This window comes from Schistocerca cancellata, chromosome 3 (genome assembly GCF_023864275.1).
Source record: "Schistocerca cancellata isolate TAMUIC-IGC-003103 chromosome 3, iqSchCanc2.1, whole genome shotgun sequence".
Taxonomy (NCBI): Eukaryota; Metazoa; Arthropoda; class Insecta; order Orthoptera; family Acrididae; genus Schistocerca; species Schistocerca cancellata.
Window position 1 is genome coordinate 629,431,942 of NC_064628.1, and position 25,472 is coordinate 629,457,413.

At 42.9% G+C, this 25,472-nt stretch overlaps 1 protein-coding gene across 2 annotated transcripts in view; it reads left to right on the plus strand.

Annotated features, from left to right (window-relative positions):
* Window positions 1-25,472, plus strand: part of LOC126175555 (slit homolog 2 protein) — a 632,187-nt gene that overhangs the window by 421,572 nt on the left and 185,143 nt on the right. For both annotated transcript variants that reach the window (XM_049922402.1, XM_049922404.1), the window contains one exon: window positions 1,773-1,953. In XM_049922402.1, the coding sequence (XP_049778359.1) occupies window positions 1,773-1,953 (181 nt within the window). The remainder of the gene's footprint in view (window positions 1-1,772; window positions 1,954-25,472) is intronic.

Sequence of the window (25,472 nt, forward strand, 5' to 3'; positions counted from 1 at the left end):
ATGGCCGTCTGTGAAAACACCCTTCCCTCAGGAATTGGCAGAGGTATCAAGTTGAAATATATATCAGTTAATAACCTCTACGGTCCCTAGGTGCCATATAAAATTCAAGCTTCTACACTGAAGAGCCAAAGAAAGTGGTACACCTATCTAATATCGTGTAGGGCCCCTGCAAGCATACAGAATAGCCGCAACACGACTTGGCGTGGACTCGACTAATGTCTGAAACAGTGTTGGAGGGTACTAACACCATGAATCCTGCAGGGCTGGCCATAAGTCCGTAAGAGCCTCCAAAAAATGTTCAAATGTGTGTGAGTTCCTAAGGGACAAAACTACTCAGGTCATCGGTCCTTAGACTTACACACTAGTTAAACTAACTTATGCTAAGAACAGCACACACACCCATGCCCGGGGAGGACTCGAATCGCCGGCGGAAGGGGCCGTGCAATCCACAGAGCCTCCACCATCTTGAACAGTCCCCTGCTGACATGCAGGTTTCATGGATTCATGAGGTTGTCTCCAATACCCGAACACGTCCATCCGATCGATACAATTTGAAACGATACTCGTCCGACCAGACAACTGGTTTCCAGTCATCGACAGTCCAATGTTGGTGTTGATGGGCCCAGGCGAGGCGTAAAGCTTTGCGTCGTGCAGTCATCGTGGGTACACGAGTGAGCCTTCAGCTCCGAAAGGCCATATCGTAAACGTTTCGTTGAATGGTTCGCACGCTGACACTTGCTGATAGACCAGCACTGAAATCTGCTACAATTTGCGGAAGGGTTATACTTCTGTCGGGATGAACGATTCACTTCAGTCGTCGTTGTTCCCGTTCTTGCAGGATCTTTTTCCAGCCGCATCAATGTCGGAGATTTGATGTTTACCGGATTCCTAGTATTCACGGTACATTCGTGAAATGGTCTTACGGGAAAGTCCCCTCTTAATCGCTATCTCGGAAATGCTGTGTCTCATGACTCGTGCGCCGACTGTAACATCACGTTCAAAGTCACTGAAATCATCAAGATTGTAGTAGCAGTAATTGATCTTGTTGTCTTATACAGGCCTTGCCGACCACAGCGTCGTATTCTGCCTATTTACAGATGTCTGTATTTGAATAGCCATGCTTATATCAGTTTCTTTGGAGCTTCAGTGTAAGTCAATAAGTCAATGTAATAAAGAGACACCTTTTCCTCAGGAAGTTGAAATATATATCACATATTAAGGTGTACGGTCCGTTCGTGGTGTAAAACACTCAACCTTCTAAGTCAATCCAGTCAAAAGGAAAGATCTTTCGTGGCACATATTTTGATTCTCGCAAATTCACTCATCAAAACCTATAGGTGAATTACCTACACACACAATTAAGTTTGTATGCAACCCTCAAAGCGTGGATATCTCCTACTTGACTGGGTGTGTCTTCAGTATGAATCTATGGAGCAAGAAGTATATCATATCGTGTCCGCTGGCTACCTCTTCTTGTACCTGGAAGACAACAATATTCACACTTTCCTTTTGCATAGACACTGTACTACTTGTGCTTGGGATCCAACGATATCGACATTATTCATGTTGTTCTGCAGAGTGCGTCTAGTACTTCCATCTTAGACATGAATATTTCTGTGCGTTATGCTCCGTTTCACAGAGACCGTAGACTACCTTTGTGTGAGAGGCAACAACATACATACATCGCCCTTTTATTTCCGAGAAACTTTCACCACACGCCCCTGGGAGGTAAACAATCTCCACGTGATGTGATTGTCCGTTTTCTGTTGCAGAGAACCTGCAGTACCTGCGCCTGGGAGACAACAACATTCACACGGTGCCCAGCGAAGCTCTGCGTCGCTTGCACCGCCTCCGCCACTTGGACCTCCGCGCCAACAACATCAGCTCCATCTCTGACGACGCTTTCTTGGGCTTTGGTGACACCATCACATTCCTGAACCTGCAGAAGAACGAGTGAGTACACAATTCAGAGCTTTGTGTCAAACTGACAAATTTTCAGAGTTCTCCAACAAAAGAAGATTATACTGAAGACAGTCCTGCTATTTATCAGAAAATATTTTATCTGCAGCAGATTGTCGTAGCAGATACGAACGTAGAAGGAGTACGAAAGCAAATTTCGAATTTCCATTCTCCTCTTTTTCACGTTTTCATCTTGCGACATGAGAAGCATTCGGATCACCTGCAATTTCGGCAACCACGTGTTTAATGCCTCTCAATATCTGCCACACCAATTTAGTCTTATATAGTACATGAATATAAGTCGTGAAGTCTCGTGTGCTATTGTATGTGATATCGTGTTGCTCAATATTCCTCTCTGCATAGTGCTGATAAATTATGATTGTCATTAAAAATGGAAAAAATTTTAATATTTTTTTCAAACTACTATTGAATAGTGTTAAAGAATGGTGAAACAGAAGAACTATGTTATTTACAGCACTTGCGATGACAATTTGAAACAATTTAGAAACCACTCAAATGTTTGGTGAAATTATTTGCCTACAGGAAACTAAAGTGGGTTAGGAGAAACATTTGAGGCGCCTTAGTATGATACTTAATGCATCCTGTATGTATGAGGTATCGACCGAGAATGCACATTCTCTTTCCTGATGTTTGAAGGATTATCTGTTAAAAAAAAATTAGGGTGAAAGATTGTAGGAGCTTTTTACACCTCCAGGCGGAAATGATAGAAATATGCCAAGATCACCCAACAGTAGACGGCACGGTTTACATTGTCCATCACACAAATACAGGAGGAACATTTATAAAACCGACAAACTGAAGGGACATATTACCGACTGGAAATGAAGGAAGAAAGATCCTATGAACGCGTGCCCGGAAATGGATCGTTGCCACTGTGGTTGGCGCTGACGAATGATAGTTCCTCTGACCACGTGCCGTGTGTTCCTTGTGTGTTGTAGGCTATGTGACTGACGCAGGGTACTGTAAGCAGCAGAATGGTCTCGTATTCATGTCGGGGACAAGCCGAAAAGGTGTCTGTGTACGATCAAGCCGACGAAACGGTGAGCGGCAGCACGGCTATATCAAAATACGTATTCTCACAGACACCAACCACATAACACTACATTTCAAGCCCTTTTCGGGAGTTTGTGTGATGATGGGCCCATTCAGACAGACGAAAGTGCAAGGAGGTGGCGGACTGCCCTTACACTAAATATGGGAATTGTACTACAGGTCATCTCAATATCCTGTACAACCGGTTCTCCAAATCTGTTGTACACGCAGTCCGCACTTCCCAGCACGTTCGACTGTCTGAAAGGAACCATCATCACACAAACGCCCGAAAAGGGCTTGAAATATAGTGTTATGTGGGTGGCGTCTGTGAGAGTACTTATATCGGTGCTGCTTCTCGACCGTTTCCATCTGTCTGGCTGTATACAAACACCATCTCGACTTGTTCTCGAAATGAATACGGGACCATTTTGCTGCTTACAGTACGCTGCGTCAGTCACACAGTCTGCCACACACTGGGAACACAAGGCCCGTGGTCAGAGGAACTGTCATTCGTCAGTTCATTTCCGGATACGTGTACGTAGGACATTTTTTCCTCCATTTCCAGTCAGGATCCGTCCCTGCGTTTGTCGCTTTTATTAACGTTCACTCTTTTTACTGTAGCACTCAATAAAGTTGTCTATGTCCGTAGTTGTCTGTTCAGACTGGCTGGCTGCCATGCAGAACCTGGGTTCGATCCCCGGTACTGTCAGAGATATTTTTATGATGAGAGGACTGGAACGGGGTGATACCAGCTGAGGAGTTACGTGAATGGGAGGTACGTAGTAGCACACGATATGCTAAACGGACATTGGCTGGGAGAGCGGTGTGCTGACCTCCACTCTTAGGTACAGCATCCAGATGACGTCACTCGTGAAGATGAAATCGCGCCGGCAGGCCCTGATTAACTCGTATGTGGTCGGAACGGAAGCTATCATTCTTCAAAATTAACAGATTCTATGTCCGCCCCCGGTAGCCGAGTGGAGCCGGCATGGTAGCTCAGCGTGTTCGGTCAGAGGGTTAGTTGCCCTCTGTAATAAAAAAAAAACTGAGTTAACGGATCAACGACGAACTAAAACGGGTGTCTTGCGACGTCCGCCCCGAGCAGATGAAACGAACGAAAACGAACAAAACGGAATTAAAAAAAAAAAAAAAGTGGTCAGCGCGACAGAATGTCAATCCTAAGAGCCCGGGTTCGATCCCCGGGTGGGTAGGAGATTTTGTCCGCTCAGGGAGTAGGTGCTGTGTTGCCCTAATCATCATCATTTCATCCCCATCGGCGCGCAAGTCACCGAAGTGGCGTCAAATTGAAAGACTTGCACCCGGTCAACGGTCTACCCGCCGGGAGGCCCTAGTCACACGACATTTAAATTTAACAGATTCTAAGTTAAACAACGGACTTTACGTTATCTTGGCATTTAATTTGGTGTGCATGATTTCGAAAATCGTTCAAAGGCAGGTCAAATATGACTCTAATCTGTTTTATTTCTTAGTTTTAGGAATATCGTTTCAGTAAACATATGACTTTTATAAATTTCTTTTTATTTTCAAGTTTTGTTCTTCGAATACGTCATCATTGACTGGTGGTTGGAATTCTTTATTCACTTACAGAACGGGGTTTTCAATCATGGTTCTGTCTTCATCAGAATCAGACGTCTCTGCCTTCAATGTTCCTGAAGGATCTTCCAAGTTTATCAAGCTTCTTTGGTGGTCGGCTCCCTTTTATGCACCTCGTTTGATGCTTGAGGTATTCTGTAGTCGAGGCAGCATAAGAAGGTCCCTGTTGGCACCCTTCGACTATGAAATGTTAACGGCTGCAGAATAAATGATAGTCATCAAAAGAGCTGCAACAACAGTGAGGCATTACCATAAAGAAGTTTACAGACTCTCTTCCCTAGAGCCTTATGTTCTCGAAATATCCTGAATTTAGTACCTGATTCGAACTAACCCATTTTGACCGTCAATTATAATACCAGTGAAACTTTCTATGCGTGAAACAGCTGAGCCTTGAAGAGATGAACCTTTTGACACTTCATTTACTAAGGTAACAGCAGCTGTTCGAAAAATATTTCAATTTTCCTCTAAATCACAAATGAAGTTTTGCTTAATTTTCCTGACATATTCCAGCAAATTAAAACTCTTTTTTTTTTTCAAAACTGCACTTCACGACGGTACATTTGCTCATTTACCATTCTTCATTTGGCTATGAAAATTGGGACAAAAATTTGTGGGGAGTCATGATTTATTTAGATTGAAACTTTTGGCCAACGTGCCGCTTTATGCACTGTAGGTATTTTATGTGAGAAACAGCACAAAAGAATCATAAAAACTCTGAATTTAACCTGAAAAGATTAAAGGTAAATATGGAGAAAAACAGAATTACGTGCCTAAATCAGCACTTTTGGAAGCTTCCACACAGCTCAGAATCAAATAATACCTTGAATGTGTCACTGAAAAGTGGCAATCCAGTCAGATTACAGACCGAGTGCGAACTGATATGCGTTGTAGACACGCGATGTGCCGTGTTTCCGAAGATAACGCCAGCTGGTATATTTGGCGGGATCCTCGTATCACCTGAAAAACGCCAAAATGTGCCAGTCATGATGTACCAATAACTCTGCATTCTCATTAACAGCTTACAGCCCTGGCGGTACCATAGTTTTATCATTTTCATGAAACTTCAAGACATGCTCTTAGTTATATCGGATACCGTATCGTCATTGACCTACCATTGTATCCTAAATCAGACTCGTTGTGCATGTCTGATAGTTCTTCGCCCTACGACTTACTCGTGAAGCTCGTCCATTTCTTAATACACAATACCTTTGATGTCAGCTATATCTATATGAATTGACCCTTTTTAGTGACACGATCAAGTAACATTTGATTCTATGTTGCGTGAAGGCTTCACAAAATACTGATATAGCTACGTAGTTCTGGTTCTTTTCTAGATTTAATCTGATCGTCTTGAGCACAGCACTGAATGGAAGCAAAGTATGGACCACGAAAACACAGGAAGCGATAAACAAGAAGGAATCAAAATGTATTGTTATTTTAAAAAATTTAAATAATAAGGTGGCCGCATAATGATCGAAATTAAGAGATCCTATAAAGGATAAGCGAAGAAAATAGTTAATGAAACCGTTACTAGAAAAGGGCAAGTCAGTGAATAATCTGTTGGAGCATCGCGGAATAGTTATCATCGTGCTGAAGGGAGCATATAAAACAACGGGACGGCTGATCTAGATTTAAAATATGACCGCTTAGTCACATGGTGGCATGAAGGGCGAGTGTCGTTATGTAACACTGAATGAACTTGAGTTTGTTAATCAAGAATGATTAATTGCACGTGTGAGATTCTGAGGTTAAAAGAATAAAATTAAATTTTCTATCATAATCAAAATCAATAAAGCTGTACTCTTATACTCGTCCAGTATCTGCACCCAAGCCGATAATCTCAGAATCCAGAAAATTATATAACCATCACTTCCTGACGTTACGTACAGTGCACGTAAGTATATAGGAGCACCAATATGCAACGAATGTTGTCGAATGATAAATATGCATAACCCAGAAATACACTCAGTCACCCGAAATACACTGACGCGTCCAACCCATATAACTAGCATAATACTGTAAACAAACACATGTAGAACAGTTGTCAGATTTGAACGCAGCACTTGCTGTATTTCTCGATCAATCAGAGCAAAGCACATTTATCATAAATTACCGTACACGCCGTATAATGGTACTTTGCAAATCTATCCAATTCACAATTTAAACTACTTCCTACGTGAATCTGTGACACGCGTCAAATTCATTGAATAAATGGAAGGATGTGTGATTATTATTTTACAAATTAAAAGAAAAACTGCAGGATGGATACGGAGCAAAAACCAGATATGTATATTGTTACTGTCGCTACAATTCAAAAGAGCATTGTCTATCTAGGATATATCACATGTGGAGCAACGTTATATTTTAAGCAGAAACCACATAAGCACAAGTGTCGCAATTCAGAGACAGATCCTACGCAACAGTCCGTTTGAAAAAACATCTGCTTTGGCTGCACGTCACGTGGTTGCAGGTTTCCAAGATAATTTGGCGACGATGCCGCACCGTGCTGGTGTCTGATGACTCTGCGTTGAAAATAATGTCTTCTTATCGATTATCTATTTGTTCCCTGCAGTAAGACGCCTGTAAAATCGCAGCTGCCGTCGGGAACTTGATATCGCGGCGTCGCAGTACTAGAGTGTGCACAATTTGATGTACACTGGTTAGATGCGGCCCGCCACGAATTCCCCTCCTGTGCCAAACATTCCATTTCAGAACAGCAATTACAACTACGTCCTCATTTATTTGCAATTCCCTCTGCCTCTGCACTTTGTACTCTCTACAGCTCCCTCTAATGACATGGAAGTTATTTGGTGATGTCGTAACACATGCTCTACCATCATGCCCCTTCTTCTTGTCAGTGTTTTTCACGCCTTCCTTTCCTCGCCGATATTGCGCAGAACCTCCTCATTCGTTGCTTATCGAACCACCCAATCTTCAACATTCCTCTGTTGCACCATATCTCATAGGCTTCTATTCTCTTCTGTTCCAGTTTTCCCACGATCCTTTTATCACTACCATACAATGCTGTGCTCCAAACGTACATTCTCTGGAATTTCTTCCTCAAACTGAGGCCTATGTTTGACACTAGCAGACATCCGTTGGCCAGGAATGCCCTTTTTGCCATTATTAGTCTGCGTTTTATGTCCTCCTTGCTCCGTTCGTTGTGGGTTATTTTGCTGCCTAGGTAGCAGAATTCCTTAACTTCGTCTACTTCGTGATTCCCAATTCGGATCTAAGTTTTTGCTACTTCTCATTACTTTCGTCTTTCTTCGCTCTATCCATATTCTGAATCATTAAACTGTTCACACTGTTCAACACATCCTGTAATTCTACTTCACTTTCACTGAGGATTAGCAATGTCACCGGCGGATCTTATCGTTGATATTCTTTCACTCTCATTTTTAATTCCTCTTTTGAACCTTTCTTTTATTTCCGTCATTGCTTCTCTGCCTTACATCCGAGCACTCCTGTCAGGGTCTTCCAGTCTCATTGTTCCCTCTTGGTTCTCCTGCGTGTTGTATATTACTCATCTTTCCCTATAGGGTATCCCTACTTTTCTCACAGTTTCGAACATCTTTCACTATTTTACATTGTCGAACGCTCCAGCCGGCCCCTGTGGCCGAGCGGTTCTAGGCGCTTCAGTCCGGAACCGTGCTGCTGATACGGTCGCAGGTTCGAATCCTGCCTCGGGCATGGATGTGTGTGATGTCCTTAGGTTACTTTAGTTTAAGTAGTTCTAAGCCTAGGGGACTGATGACCTCAGATGTTAAGTCCCGTAGTACTTAGAGCCATTTGAATCGAACGCTTTTACCATGGCGACAAATGAAGTGAAAGTGTCTCGATTTGTCTTCAGTCTCGCTTACATTATCAACAGCAACGTCGGAACACCTCTTTGGTGCCTTTACGTTTCCTAAAGCCAAAGTGACCGTCAACTAATAGATTGTGTTTTCCATTCTGTATATTATCTGCGTCAGCAACTTGGATGGATGAGCTGTTAAGCTGATTGTGCGATAATTCCAACATTTGTTGGCTCTTGCTGTATTCGGAATTGTATCGATGATATTTTTCCGAAAGTCTTAGGGTATACCGCCAGGCTCATACGTATTATACACGAACGTGAAGAGAAATTTTATTGCTACTTTCTCCAATGATTTTAGAAATTCCAGTGGAATGTCATCTGTCCCTTCTGCCTTATTTCACCTTAAGTCTTCAAAACCACTTTTAAATTCTGACGCTAATACTGGATCCCATATCTCTTACTATCGACTCCTGTTTCATCTTCTTTTACGCCATCAGACAATCTTCCCAGTAGTAGAGACCTTCAGTGCACACTTTCCACTTACCTGCTCTCTCTTGTGCATTTAACAGTTGAACTCCCTTAGCGTTCTTAATGTTACTGCCCTTGCTTTTAATTACGCCGAAGATTGGTTTGACTTCTGTAAATGCTGAGTCCGTCCTTCCGACACTTGTTTCCTCTTCACTTTATTCACATTTTTTATGACGCAATTTTGCCTTAGCTTCCTTGAACTTACTATTTTGTTCCTAAATTACTTATATTCCTGTTTTCCTGAAATTCCTTGAAAACTTCAGCACTTCCTTCTTTCGTCGATCAGCTGAAGTATAACTTCTGTTACTCATAGTTTCCTCGGTATCTTCCTTGCACCTATAGTTTTCTTTCCAAGTTCTGTGATTGCCAGTTTTGTAGATGTCCATTCCTCTTCATCTGAACTGGCTGGTGGGCTATTCTTAATCGCTGTATCTATATCCTCACAGAACATCAAGCGTATCTGTTCTTTCCTAAGTGTTTCTGTATCTCACTTCTTACACATTGTTTCTTCCTGTCTAGTTTCTTTAATTTTCAGCCTCCTCTTCCTCATTGCAAAAGTGTGTTCTGAGTCTGTATTTGCTCCTGGATATGCCTTACAATCCAAAATATGAATCCCGTTCTCTAATTGACCATGAAGTAATCTATCTAAAATTTTACCGTATCTCAGGCCTTTTCCAGCTGTACACATCCCTCTTCTGATTTTTGAACAGAGTATTCACTATTACTGTCTGAAATGTATTGCAGAACTCTATTAGTCTTCCTCCTCTCTCATTCCTACCACCAAGTCCATAGTCTCTCGTAACCCTTTCTTCTACTACTTCCCCTACAATTGCATCCCAGACCCCCATGACCATTAGGTTTTCATCTCTCTTTATGTACTGAATTAGCCGTTGAACATCCACAGATGTTTTCTCTATTCCTTCATCTTCTTTTCACGTCAGCATGTATACGTGAACTATTGTTGTCGGTGTTGGTTTCCTGTCGATTCTGCTAAGAAAAGTCATATCGCTCAATCGCTCACAGTAACTCACTCTCTTCCTTACATTCCTATTAAAAACGAATCCTACTCCAGTTATACCATATTTTGCTAATGTTGGTATCACCCTATACTCAGCTGACCAGAAATCCTTGCCTTCTTTCCATTTCACCTCACTAACTCCCACTATATCTAGATCGGGCCTTTGAATTTCCTTTTTTAGATTTTTAAGCTTCCCTACTTCGTTCAAACTTCTGACATTTCACGTCCAAATTCGTAGTACGTTATCCTTTCGTTAGTTATTCAATCTTTTTCTCATAGTCACCTCCCCCTCGGCAGTCCCCTCCCGGAGATCCGAAGGGGGGATTCGTCTGGAATTTTTTGCCAGTGGAGGGATCATCATGGCACTTCCCCGGTTACAGGCCACATGTCCTGTGGATACACGTTACGTGCCTTTAACGTAGTGGTTTCCTTTGCCTTTGGTTTCCATTGACTTGTGCATCCTCGTGCCGTCAGTTGATGAACATAAGTGATGAATTGTCACAGTGATGTATTAACTGTGAAATACGCCATACTTTGTGTTAATGGTTTCTCACTGTGTGCAGCCATATTATGTATTTTCCATATGTACTCGTATCTTGTAATGCGACAACTAATCTATAAGACCAGAAATATGTATTCCGACGATGACATGTCACGGACAGGCCACTTCAACAGGCTCTTATGAATGGGTGCAAATGCCGAAATCATGATCGTGTAAAATAAATGAACAACTAACAATGAAACGGCCCGAATTTCTTTCAAAAAATATGACACCACACGAAGGAAAGACCATAAGTAATACGTTATCCCGCAAAATGCTCTCTTGAAATTTCGATACGGTACCGTAGTAAATCTCTTCGTGAAGCGCAACGCCACTCTTGTAACACATGCCAATGGAATTTGTTAAACACCTCTTCAACGCTCTCGCGACGACTAAAGGAGCCGGTGCCGAAATGCGTCGCTCTTCGTTGGACCTTCTCTACCTCTTCTATCAGTCCTACAGGGCAAGTATCCCCAGACTGATGAACAATATTTAAGAACCAGTGAACAAGCGCCTTATAAGCCACTTCTTTCGTGGATTTGTTACATTACCTCAAGTTTCTGCTTAAGAATCCCAGTCTGGCATCTGCTTTTCGTACTGTTAATTTTATGTGGTCATTCTACTTAAGGTCGCCCTGGGTAGTTACTTCTAGATATTTCACTGTAGATAACTCTTTCTAGCAGTTTCTGATCAATTGCGTAATTGTTCAGTAGTATCTTTCTTTTTCTACGTATGCGCAATACGTTGCAGTTATTCACGTACAGCGTCAAATGCTAGAGCCTTTACCATTCATTAGTCTTGGCGTGCCCTAGCGAAGTGTGTTGAACCTTGCTATCCATAATGTATGAGGGCTACTTCTCTTTCTTTAAAGATCCTATGGGAAAAAATCAAAAATGTTTTATTTGCAACATCTGCAGCATTGACACGAAGAAGGCAATGCCTCATTTCCTCCAATCGCCTGATCTACTCGCTGAACAAGATCATCGGTTGACACTCGCTTCCTTTCCTTACCACGTGTTTAACGGACATCTGTACATCGTGCTACGAAGTTCCTGCACGATTTCCCCATACTGTTGTAACGCATTACAGTTCCGTTATGTGGGCTGCATGACATCAGGCAGAACCCCTCAGTATGAAGAAATCGAATAACAGCATGCACTTCACACTTGTTATTGGCACCTTTATGTGATCAGTGTGCGCTCAGAACTGAAAAGCGCGACTAGACGCGATCCACAGGCATACTAGAGACACTGCACAGCAGATCTCGAGAAACGTTCATCAGGTTTTCGCTGTGATTTTAATTTCGTGACACAGCAGACCTTGAAAAAATGTAGCCCTCGTATGCTAATGACATGGTAAAGAATATTGACAATAAGCTGTAATTAAGTAATATATGAGAAAATGTACACAAATATTCATTCAGTCTTGATAAGATTTCACAGTTGGCATGCTAAGTTCCCACCCTGTTGGTTGAGTCGGATGCTGTTCAACGACACCGACCGCCGTACACTAAGGGATATGGACATGTGTTGCTATGTGAAATATGCATGTTATGACCCACTCTATCAGACCCCTCATTTTCAACATTCATTTGAGATACAGCCCATCTATATAATGTGTGCGTGTGCATGTGTGTGTGTGGGGGGGGGGGGGGAGATCAGTTCTGTCATACACACTTATAGAAGAGCCAGAGAAAATGGTACGCCTGCCTAATATTGTGTAGGACCCCCGCGAGCACGCACTCGCAAAAGTGCCACAACACGATATGGCATGGACTCGACTGATGTCTGAAGTAATGCTATAGGGAATTGACACCATGAATCCTTCAGGGCTGTCCATAAATCCATAAATCCGTAAGAGTACGAGGAGATGCAGATTTCTTCTGAATATCACATTGCAAGACATCCCAGACAGGCTCAATTATGTTCATGTAGGGAGTTTAGTGGCCAACGGAAGTGTTTAAACTCAGAAGAGTGTTCCTGGCGCCAATCTGTAGCCATTCTAGACATGTGTCGCAGTGTCCTGCTGGAATTGCGCAAGTCCGACAGAATGAACAATGGACATGAATGGATCAGACAGAATGCTCACGTACGTTTCACCTGACATAGTGGTATCTAGACGTATCAGGGGCCCCATCTTACTCCAACCACACACGCCCCGCACCATTACAGAGCCTCCACCAGATTGAACAGTCTATATATATATATATATATGCAGGGTCCATGGGTTCATGAGGCTGTCCCCATACCTGTACACGAGATTCGTCTGATCAGGCAACATGTTTCCAGTCATCTACAGTCCAATGTCAGTGTTGACAGGCCCAGGTGAGGTGTAAGGCTTTGTGTAGTGCAATTATCAAAAGTACGCGAGTGAGCCTTCAGCTCCGAAAACCCAATTAGATGATGTTTCATTGAATGGTTTGCACGCTGGCATTTGTTGATGGCCCAGAGTTGAAATCTGCAGCAATTTGCGGAAGGGTTGCACTTCTATCAAGTTTATTCCCTTCAGCCGTCGTTGGTCCCGTTTATGCAGGATCTTTTTCCAGCCGCAGCGATGTCGGAGATTTGATCTATTACCAGATTATTGATATTTACGGTACACTCCTGAAATGGTCGTACGGGAATATCTCCTCTTCATTGCTAGCAGCAGTTACCCATAACACAACTGTGGCAGAGACCTGTTGTCTTATATAGAAGTTGCCGACCGCCGTGCCGTATTCTGTCTGTTTGTATATCTCTTTATTCGAATACGAGTGTCTATACCAGTTTCTTTGGCGCTTCAGTGTAGGTATCTATATATACATAACGTGTGTGTGTGTGTGTGTGTGTGTGTGTGTGTGTAGTATCTGTTGTTCTGTCGAACCTATCCAACAGAACAGACACCACATATCAGTGTTGATGGTGTAGACGTAGACGGGAATAGAGAATTACCATTCCCTATGCCTGTCAGATCCCGAACAGAAAAGCGTCCTTCGCCACAAGGAACTGAATCGCCTTCCCTCGCTCCAGCGCCAGACCACTGCTTCCGACGGCTGGCTGCTGAGTCGGTAGTGAGAGCAGGTGCGAAGAGTGCGCCATGTGGATTAGCGGGCTGTCTCAGCAGTGTGTGTGGTGGGGAGCCATTGCCGAGGAAGCGGCCGTAAAGCCGTGAGCCGAGGCACGGAAAGGAGAGGGGTGGCCCGCGTTTACGGTCGTCACGTCGCCAAGCAGCGGCGATAAAGCCGCCGGATTAACTCCCCAGGGGCGGTGAATTACGGAGCCCCGCCAGACGAGACGAGCGGAAATATTTTCGCCCTAATTCCCGGAAGGCGTCTGCGTCGTCGGCACCCCTCTCCCCTCCGTAACTTCTCTCTCTGCTAATAGATCACCCGAGTACAGTGCGATGCTGCCATCTGGCCCGTCTGCGTGTGGCGCCACTGAAATGAGCCTGGAACCTCGTGCTGGTTTTATGGCAGGCACGTTTGAGAACTATAAGGTGCGAATCATCAGTTTTCTTCATCGTACTGGCTACACAATGATGTTTATGGAGTGCAACCGATAGTCGTTTACTAGCAAGCGCGATATTTCACCTGGTCTTCAGGTGAGACGTTGAAGACAGATCGTCTGCTCACATAGCACTGTTTTTTACCGTGCTATATGCGTTCCGCACATGTTTCGTGATCGTAACTGCAAGACCACCCACAATGGCAGCTGGCAGAACCGCTGTAAGTCATCACTGCAACAAGACCATGCACACCTGTCTGATCTCCGGCATGCTGGTCTGCCATACACAGCTGCGACTACTGCAATACTGGAATGTTGTGACCGCTCAGTGCCATTCAATACGATCACGACGACACCCCTCGATCGACGTCAGCATTCGTGATGTCACTCACCTTCATACATAGCAGTGGATGTTTGAAAATTCTTGACGCTAGCTCAATGGTCGTCAATTGATTTAAATGTTATTCCCGGCTGACTCTTAATTCAATTACTGCCACGGGAGTGAGGAGAAAGAACACATCCTGTTGGTACCAGCATTATGCGTATTTAGATGTTCGATTAATCTGAATGGTTTGCAATGTTCCAGCGATTCTATTCGAACTCTATGCTGCTGTAGCGACAAGGACCATTTTCGCAGATAAACATGCAAGTACGTAATGGATATTCAGTTTCTCAATATAGTTCGTCGCACTCACACTATATATCCGCTGTAAGAACAATTTCTTGCATTTACATTTTTTTGTGTCCCACAATATTGGTTGGCTAAATATTATGACGATACGTTGTATACAACTTCCACAGATACTGTTTATCATGTAGTCAAGACTACGTAATGAAGCCAAAATCGTGGATAAAATTGAAATCTAGTTTGTTTATTAACACATTTCTTTTCACTTACTAAATATGAAATATGAATGGGGATTGGGGGTGATGATCCCATCCTTCTTTTCAGTATTAAAATGGTCGATATCGTGTTCTGAATAACGCGTGTTAAATAATGTCCAAATATCGACACGACCCAGGCTATCAATTCGGCACTTAAATGTCTATTCTTCGCTCTCGAAATGTTAGATGTGATTCTCTTCCACACGCAGGGTTCAATTTAACGGTGTATGCACTGTTTTTAGTATTTTAGGTCCCCGTTAATCAATATCTGGTAGTTAGTAAGCGAACTATTTTTGTGCTGGCGCGTTGTTTGTATCAGTTACTCCCGCAACCGTCCAAGGATAAGATTCTCTTAATGTTCCGCGCACACGCGTTTCACAATTTTATAAAATGCAGAATTACGTAAACTATAGCTTTCCGTTGCGTACAACTTTCGTGGGTTCCACAACCATAGTAGTTTCCTAAGAGTATTTTTCCCAGCTAACACAAAGTTCGAATTATGTTGTCAGAATCGTCACACGTAATGTATTTTAAACGTGCTTGAAGAGTCTTTAAATAATCTCCTTAACGAATTTCGCAGTCACGTACCACTTTTTCATCGACTAGCCCGATCGCGATAACTGAAGGTAGAGAGCTCAATAATGTGTTACATGTTATATTGTATGTATTAAAAAACAAACGCGCCCCTATATCTCTCTGTCCCGCTTGGTCTTTGCTACTTTGCTTTTTATTACTTTTCATTATATTGCTTCTTAGTAATACTGTACAGTTATTGAAGTTTCGTATTACTTTCCCCTTTTTAATTCTTCCAAAATAAAGTCTATTTATCCCCCATTTTAATTAATATGATGCTAATTGACACGCCTGTCCGCAAAGTAACGTTATAATGTGCGGGAACTCTCATTTGAAGTGATCAACGGATCAACATCGAACGCCGGCCGAAGTGGCCGTGCGGTTAAAGGCGCTGCAGTCTGGAACCGCAAGACCGCTACGGTCGCAGGTTCGAATCCTGCCTCGGGCATGGATGTTTGTGATGTCCTTAGGTTAGTTAGGTTTAACTAGTTCTAAGTTCTAGGGGACTAATGACCTCAGCAGTTGAGTCCCATAGTGCTCAGAGCCATTTGAACCATCAACATCGAACACCCCTCTACACAAGTGGATGTCTTTTTTGGTAGTGCTGACACACTCGTCCACCAGTTGGGGTACTCAAAGGTTGCTCGCTGGATTCCTCGCCCCTTAGCAGAAGACCATAAAGAGCAACGAAGGATTATCTGTGTGGGGTTCCTTGTGCGTCACGATGGTGACGGCGACCATTCTTGGTCGAACATCGTCACAGATGATAAAATATGGGTTTACCACTTCGAACAGGAAACAAAATGGAAATCCACGGATTAGCGCCACACCATCACCACTCCGAAAAAAAAACTTCCCTCAACCCTCAGCTGGTAAAGTAATGAGGACGGTCTTCTGGGACTCTGAAGAGGTTGTTTCGTTTGATGTCCTGCCTCATGGTACAACAATCAGCTCCCAGGAAATTGTAGAAACGATTTCACCTTGTTGGACGCCATAAGAATTGAGACGAACTTCTCCCTCTCCATGACAAGCAAGGCCTCACATGACTCTAAGCACCCGACAGGAGCTCGCAAAACTTCCTTGGACTGTCCTTCCTCATGCACCCAATATCCCGGATCTCGCACCTTCCGACTTCCATTTGTTTGGCCCAATGAAGGATGCACACAGCAGGAAGCAGCACGTGGATGATGGGGAGGTGACTGATGCACCAAGACGCAGGGTGCACAAGCCCGTCGCATTGAACGGAGATTATATTGAAAAATAGCGTTTTGCAGCCAGAGGAGTGGAGAATAACATGGCGTATTGGAATCCTGAATAAAACCGACCTGCTTTCAGGAAACAAGTGTTGCATTAATTATTGAACGCCCCTCGTTTGATAAGTAACATTCAGTATGAAACAAAATACAAGTACCAGTGCCATTAAATTTTAACTTTTCTCTATCAACTCTTCTCTACAGTAAAAATTAACAAATCTACTGGAAAAACACATAGAAAAAAATTAGCGTTAAGTGGTTGTGCAGGTGGTAATGTCGTACTGCTGACCGCTGCGGCCGAACGATTGTAGGCGCTTCAGTCCGGAACCGCGCTGCTGCTACGGCCACAGGTTCGAATCCTGCCTCGGGCATGGATGTGTGTGATGTCCTTAGGTTGGTTAGGTTAAAGTAGTTGTAAGTCTAGGGGACTGATGATCTCGGATGTTAAGTCCCATGGTGCTCAGAGCCAGTTGAACCATTTGAATGTCGTACTACAAGCTTAGGTATTTTTTAAGATAAAGCAGTCAAAACTTTTAGTCGATTTGTGAATGAATCAAAAGTTATTCTCGAATGAACGGGCCCAGTTCTCATCATCTGCGAAAAGTTTTAATTATCTGCTTTAACATGAAGAAATCTTCGGCTGAGGCCCATGGTGTGGCACCTATTAGTAGAAGAACGACCAGAGAATGGTTTCAACGCTTCAAGAACGATGATTTTGACGTCGAAGACCGGCGTGGCAGTAGACGAAAGACGGTTTTAGAAGATACTGAAACCGACGGAAACAATCACAGGATGTCGTTATCGAAAGCAGTTTATGTGTTTGAGCCGAACACTGAAAGACAAGCGTCTACAATACAGCGATAGACATGAAAAGGCATTTCACACGTTGCCCCACTGCAGTCTGGTAACGAAAGTACAAGAATACAGAATAGGTTCCCGATATACGGATGGTTCGAAGGCTTCTTAAGCAGTAGAAGCGAGAACATTGTCCTCGAAAGCGAGTGTTCATCAGAGACAAGGATATCGTGAGAGGTGCCGCAAGGAAGAGTGATATATATATATGGGCAGCAATAAGCAGTTGTTTGCTAATGACGCTAGGGTGCAGGGGAAGGTGTCGAGGCTGAGCGACTGTAGGTGGATAAAAGATGAATTAGACAAGATTCCTCGGTGGTGTGATGAATGGCAGCTAGCTCTAAACGCACAAAAACTTGGGTTGACGTGGATGACTAGGTTCGGATTAAAGGAAGACATCGAACCAATTCAAGGCTGGCTGCCAGATCTACCACAGGTAGGTTCGAACAACACGGGAGTATTACAGAGATGCTTCGGGAACGCAATTCGAATACCTGAAGGGAAGGCGACGTTCTTTTCGAGGAACATTATTAAGAAAATTTAGAGAACCGGCTTTTGAAACTGACTGCAGAGTGGTTCTATTGCCGCTAACATACATTTTCGCAAGGACCACGAAGATACGAGGAATTAGGGACTATACGGAGGCATAGACACAGTCATTTTTCCTCGCTCTCTGTTTGCGAGCGGAATAGGAAAGAAAATGACTAGTAGTGGTACAGGGTACCCTCTACCAAGCACCTAAAGCTGGCTTGCGGAGTATGTATGTAGATGTAATGGAGAACTAAGTACTTCGTGGCGTTATTAAAAACTTTATCGTTCGGGGAACGCCCAGAAAAGGCGCCGTTGGTGACTGTGCGGTGACTCAGGCAGCCAAAGTTGCACCCGCATTGCCACAATGCGTTTACTGAAAGACAAGGTACGGGCAACTGTGTCACTCAGCAGTCTTTCCTCTCGTATCCCATCATTGCGGGTTGCCTTCATTTGTGCAGTGAAAGACAATAATCGATGAAAAAGTAGCACAAAATTTACTTTTGATGATATCAGGTTATGTCACAGCGTCAGTGATGACTTTTTGGGATGCAGTGTGGAACAGCGGAATTTCAGTTACCTAAGTGCTATAGGCAGAACTATTTTCAAGTATGATGGTTTGGGGTGCCTCAAGCTACAGTGACCATTAATGACTGATTTTTGTTGACGGAACGTTAACAGTCAAGATCCACAGAATTTATCCACCCTATTCTGATGATGCCTTGAGACGTCAGGGAGACATGTTATTTCAACTGGACAGTTCCCGTGCTCACACTTCTCACGCTCACAACCAACTCGGTAAGATTTTCGCTAGCTTCATGTGGTTGCTGCCTGGCCCTTATTGAGCTAGTATGGAGGTATGGTCTGTATTACTTTCAGCACTTTTGACAATGGGTCATAGTAGTGTGAAACTTCACATCTGAGGAAAACTGACACCTCTGTTATCATCACTGTGCACTGTTATACACTGAAGAGACAAAGAAATTGGTACACCTACCTAATATCGTGTAGGACCCCCCGAGCACGCAGATGTGCAGCAACACGACGTGGCATGGACTAGATTAATGTCTGAAGTAGTGATGGATGGGATTGACTCCATGGATCCTGCAGGGTTGTCCATAAATCCGTAAGAGTACGAGGGGGTGGAGATCTCTTCTGAACAGAACGTTGCAAGGCATCCCAGATATGCTGGATAATGTTCATGTATGGGGAGTTTGGTGGTTAGCGGATGTGCTTAAATTCAGAAGAGTGTTCCTGGAGCTACTCTGTAGCAATAGTGGACGTGTTAGGTGTGACATTGTCCTGCTGGAGTTGCCCAAGTCCGTCGGAATGCACAGTGGACATGAATGGATGCAGGTGATTAGACAGGATGCATACGTAGGTTTCACCAATTCAGAGTCGTATCTAGACGTGAGTCCCGTATCACTCCGACTCCACACGCCGCACACCATTACAGACAGAGCTTGCACCAGCAGGGTCCATTGGTTCATGAGGTTGCCTCATGCCGTTCACGTCCATCCGCTCGATACAATTTGAAGCGAGTCGTCCGACCAGGCAACATATTTCCAGTCTTCAACAGTCGAATATCGGTGTTGACGGGCCCAGGCAAGGCGTAAAGCTTTGTGTCGTATAGTCATCAAGGGTACACGAGTGGGCCTTCGGCTCCGAAAGCCCATGTCGCTTCGTTGAATGGTTCAAACTCTGGCACGTTGAAAGATCCACTTCAGTCTTCGTTGGTCCCTTTCTTGTAGGGTCTTTTTTTCCGGCTGCTGCGATGTAGGAGATTTGATGTTTTACCAGTTTCGTAATATTCACGGTACACTCGTGAAATGGTCGTACGGGATAACCCCCACTTCATGACTACCTCGGAGACGGCGTGTTCCATCGCTCGTGCGCCGACTATAACACCATGTTCAAACTCTCTTAAATCTCGATAACCTGCCACTGCAGCAGCAGTAACCGACCTAACGACTGCGCCAGCCACGTGTCTTAGATAGGCGTTGCCGACCGCTGCGCCGTAATCTGCCTGTTTGCATATCTCTGTATGTGAATACACACGCATATACCTGTTTCTTTGGCGGTTCAGTGTATGTGAATGCGTGATATCTATTCTTCCGGACATGTCCAAATGAAAAGACTCCACACATTCATATGTAACCGATTCGCCTCGATGGGCAATGAATCCACGACCTTCAGCGTGCATGCACATCTACGTTCCACCTCCAGCGGGAATCTAAAATTAGCTAGCATGGAGGCATGGAGGGGACTACGGATAGGTAGAGCTAGATGGGAGTGTGAGTCGGACAGGGAGAATGCCGAGATAGTCTGCGAAATTGCGATAAGCGCTGTGTCCGGGTGGTGCAGTGGTTAACGCAATTGACTATTAAGCAGGAGATCCTGCGTTCGAGTCCCGACGCGGCACACATTTTCACTCGTCGCCAGTTATTCCGCCTAAGTTCCTTTCCCTTTCTTTTCCTTCCTGCAACCCCCCCCCCCCCTCCACATAATATTGCGCCCTGTCCCTGCTCTGCAATTTAGCTAGAGAAGGCTGCACAATGTAGTGAATCTATTAGGCAGTGCGTGGTATCCACATGTTTATGATCTCGCGATGATTACGATGATATGCAGTATACGATAAACAGGTACACCCATTGGACTTCCTTCGAGAATTAGATTTTAGCCAAGTGTGTTGTTTTTCGGGTCTTTAGTTTTAGCACATTTAGGAACGTGGACACTGTAAACAGAAAGACTATATCGCTGCAATACAATACATTTAAGATCGGTTCAGGTATGAGAAATATTTATAATTATGAAATTTAAGTGGCTGTTTAGCTAACACAGTTACCCCAACGTCGAGTTCACTTAAAAACAGAAATATGAAATATGCTGCTTCCTTTTATCAAACGTATGGCCAACGTCTTAGGTCTGTCTTGTGAAGACTGCATAATGGAAGCAACTCCGACATTCCTTCGCCGGGGAACTATTTACAGAAGCAGCGCAGTGGCAGACTGTTGTGGCAGCTATTTTTGGGCTCAGTCAGACACATTTACCGAGATAGTCTTTCAGTGTAGTCCAAAATACTCCGGTATTTCCATTTTCAGTGCCGCCGAAGGAAATACTGTTCCATTAATCCTAAAGCGGGCAAATGGCAGTACACGTGCAGTGAATTGATACGGCAAACAACCGTTTCGCGGTTTACTGCAGTCTGTCCACTGTGGGAGAATGAGGTATCTCTCACCCTAGCAAACTAAATGCAGGGACGTTGCGTACTTTTCTGTGCCTAAGTTATAGTGTTTGTTTTCTTCTTTACGCTCTCATTACTGACCATGTTACAATATTTGTTTTTGGCTCCACAAGTTTCATGGAAATCAGTCGTCACAGGAAATTTATGAAACAAAAATGAAAACCAATAATATGTTTTATTGATTCGAATGAAATGAATTGCTTTTTCGCTCTGTTTAAACTTTTGTGTATATTGAATACGTCCTTCGTGATGGAACATTCAATTCATTAACAATTTCCGGAACTTCAAGAAAACCAACCGAACTACTACTCTCAGCATCCCGATTGAAGTATTGAGGAATTCAGGACAGACAGGTCAGCATCGTCGGTAATATAATGTGTCTTTTTTATTGCAGATCTAGATTTCATTTAAAAGTGCAACCATCATCATTGCGTTATAGGTAGTCGTATAGATCCAACGTAATTACTACGACACATATTGTCCAACTAATGCTTGTACTTGCTTAAGTTAGACTGGAACATGTGTCTTTATGATTATGTTGAGACTACGTGACTAACTATAACGCACTGATGGTACCTACAATATTTGAGAACGAAGTCTTTCGCGACGGCACTGATATGCAAAACATTCTCGGTTTTCTTGCCACGTCAATTCCGGATAAGATCCTCATCGTCATCGACAGGAGCAACTGACAGTCAAATTGCTCCTGACGATGACGATGGAGGCTATCGTCGAAAGCTCGAGATTTTATCCCGCATTGACGCGGCAAGGAAACCGAGAATGTTTTACATACCTTCAATATTTTCTGAAATCTAGATCTACAACAATGAACATCGATGGTATTACTACCGAGCTGATCCTCTTCCAGTCCTGCATTACATGACGTTCGTGAGGCACAATCTTTCCCATAGAATCGAACATTGTGCGAAATTATCTTGTGTGTTCAAAGTTCTGTGAGTCATTAGATATTGCAACAAAGGCTATGACAGTCGGTAGTTCATGTATGGAATGATAGACATCACTAAGTTGGATATTTACAGAAATTGGAGTCGCAAATAACCGTATAATAAAGGTAAATGCGAAGTATTGGTTGGTAATCGAAGTGCAACTTCAACTGATCTATGGAAGAAGGAAATGCAGAAATGTTCAGCAAAATGATGATGATGATTATAGTGTGTTAATTTGGTCCCAATGACGTCAAGGTCTTAGCGTTTGTATTAAAGCTTTGTGAAACGAGTGTAGATAAAAATGATAGAATAATAAAAATTCAACTGCGACTGAAAAGTAAAAATGCCCTAACACACACACACACACACACACAGACAGACAAACCCACACACAACCTACGGAGTAAGTCGGTTTCGAGATGCTTTGCTGTCATCGTCTAGTCTTCAAAAATTATTGTTAAGAAACGTGTTGATTTTGAGTTGGAAACTCATGCCAAGTTGACATATTAATGGACAAAATGTAGCACTTTATGCAAAGGTTTGTCAGAAATAAAACTTCCGTTTTTGTTGTTGTTGTTGTTGTTGTTGTTGTTGTGGTCTTCAGTCCAAAGACTAGTTTGATGCAGCACTCCATGCTACTCTATCCCGTGCAAGCCTCATCTTCTCCGAGTAACAACTGCAAATTACATCATTCTGAATCTGCTTACTGTATTCATCTCTTGGTCTCTCTCTACGATTTCTACTCCGCACGTTTCCCTCTAGTGCCAAACTGGTGATCCCTTGATGCTTTAGAATGTGTCCTACCAACCGATCCCTTCTTCTAGTCAGATTGTACTACAAATTTCTCTTCCTACCAATTCTGTTCAGTACCTCGTCATTAGTTATGTGATCTACCCATCTAATCTTCAGCATTGTTCTGTAGCATCACATTTCAAAAGCTTCCTGTTCTTTTCTTGTCTAATCTGTTTATCGTCCTTGTTTCACTTCCATACAAGGCAACACTCCATACAAATACTTTCAGAAACGACTTCCTGACACTTAAATCTATACTCGATGTGAACAGATTTCTCTTCTTCAGAAACACTTTTCTTACCATTGCCAGTCTACATTTTATATCCTCCCTACTTCGGCCATCATCAGTTATTTTGCTCCCCAAATAGCAAAACTCATTTACTACTTTAAGAGTCTCATTTCCTAATCTAAGTCCCTCAGCATCACCCGATTTAATTCGACTACATTCCATTATCTTCGTTTTGCTTTTGTCGATGTTCGCCTCATATCCTCCTTTCAAGGCACTGTCCATTCCGTTCAACTGCTCTTCCAAGTCCTTTGCTGTCTCTGACAGAATTACAATATCATCGACAAACCGCAGAGTTTTTATTTCTTCTCCCTGGACTTTAATTCCTACTTCATATTTATCTTTTTTTTTCCTTTACTCCTTACTCAATATACAGATTGAATAACATCCGGTATAGGCTACAACCCTGTCTCACTCCCTTCCCAACCACTGCTTCCCTTTCATGCCCCTCGACTCTTATAACTGCCTTCTGATTTCTTTACAAATTGTAAATGGCCTTTCGCTCCCTGTATTTTACCCCTGCCACCTTTAGAGTTTGAAAAGAGTACGCCAGTCAAACTTTTGCAATCAAAAATACCTTGTGCACGTGGCCACGTCCATATATACAGCGCTCACACATGACTGACAAGTCTTGAAAAAAAGAATGCACTGTAAAATGTACTATAGTAGCACATGTATTTAACAGTTGATTATCAAGGCTTATAAAATACAATACACAGTAATATGTACAATAGCACATGTATTTAACAAATTATTGTTGTTGTTGTTGTGGTCTTCAGTCCTGAGACTGGTTTGATGCAGCTCTCCATGATACTCTATCCTGTGCAAGCTTCTTCGTCTCCCAGTATCTACTGCAACCTACATCCTTCTGAATCTGCTTAGTGTATTCATCTCTTGGTCTCCCTCTACGATTTTTACCCTCCACACTGCCCTCCAATGCTAAATTTGTGATCCTTTGATGCCTCAAAACATGTCCTACCAACCGATCCCTTCTTCTAGTCAAGTTGTGCCACAAACTTCTCTTCTCCCCAATCCTATTCAATACCTCCTCATTAGTTACGTGATCTACCCACCTTATCTTCAGCATTCTTCTGTAGCACCACATTTCGAAAGCTTCTATTCTCTTCTTGTCCAAACTAGTTATCGTCCATGTTTCACTTCCATACATGGCTACACTCCATACAAATACTTTCAGAAACGACTTCCTGACACTTAAATCTATACTCGATATTAACAAATTCCTCTTCTTGAGAAACGCTTTCCTTGCCATTGCCAGTCTACATTTTATATCCTCTCTACTTCGACCATCATCGGTTATTTTACTCCCTAAATAGCAAAACTCCTTTACTACTTTAAGTGTCTCATTTCCTAATCTAATTCCCTCAGCATCACCCGACTTAATTTGACTACATTCCATTATCCTTGTTTTGCTTTTGTTGATGTTCATCTTATATCCTCCTTTCAAGACACTGTCCATTCCGTTCAACTGCTCTTCCAAGTCCTTTGCTGTCTCTGACAGAATTACAATGTCATCGGCGAACCTCAAAGTTTTTACTTCTTCTCCATGAATTTTAATACCTACTCCGAATTTTTCTTTTGTTTCCTTTACTGCTTGCTCAATATACAGATTGAATAACATCGGAGAGAGGCTACAACCCTGTCTTACTCCTTTCCCAACCACTGCTTCCCTTTCATGACCCTCGATTCTTATAACTGCCATCTGGTTTCTGTACAAACTGTAAATAGCCTTTCGCTCCCTGTATTTTACCCCTGCCACCTTCTCTTTCAAACTCTCTCTCTCTTTCAAACAAATTATTATGAAGTCTTAAAAAAACCATTACACAGTAAAGTGTACAGCACATGTATTTAACATATGATTATCAAGTCTTAAAAAATACACAGTAAACTGTACAACAGCATATTGTTTAACAGATGTGCTGTTGTACATTTTACTGTGTACAGTGTTTTTTAAGACCTTACAATCATGCGTGTGCGCTACATATATGGACATGACCAGGGACACAAGGTGTTTTTTTTATTTGAACCGTTTTATTTCTGACAAACCTTTGCATAATGTGCAAAATTTTGTCCAACATGACAACTTGGCATGGCGTTCCA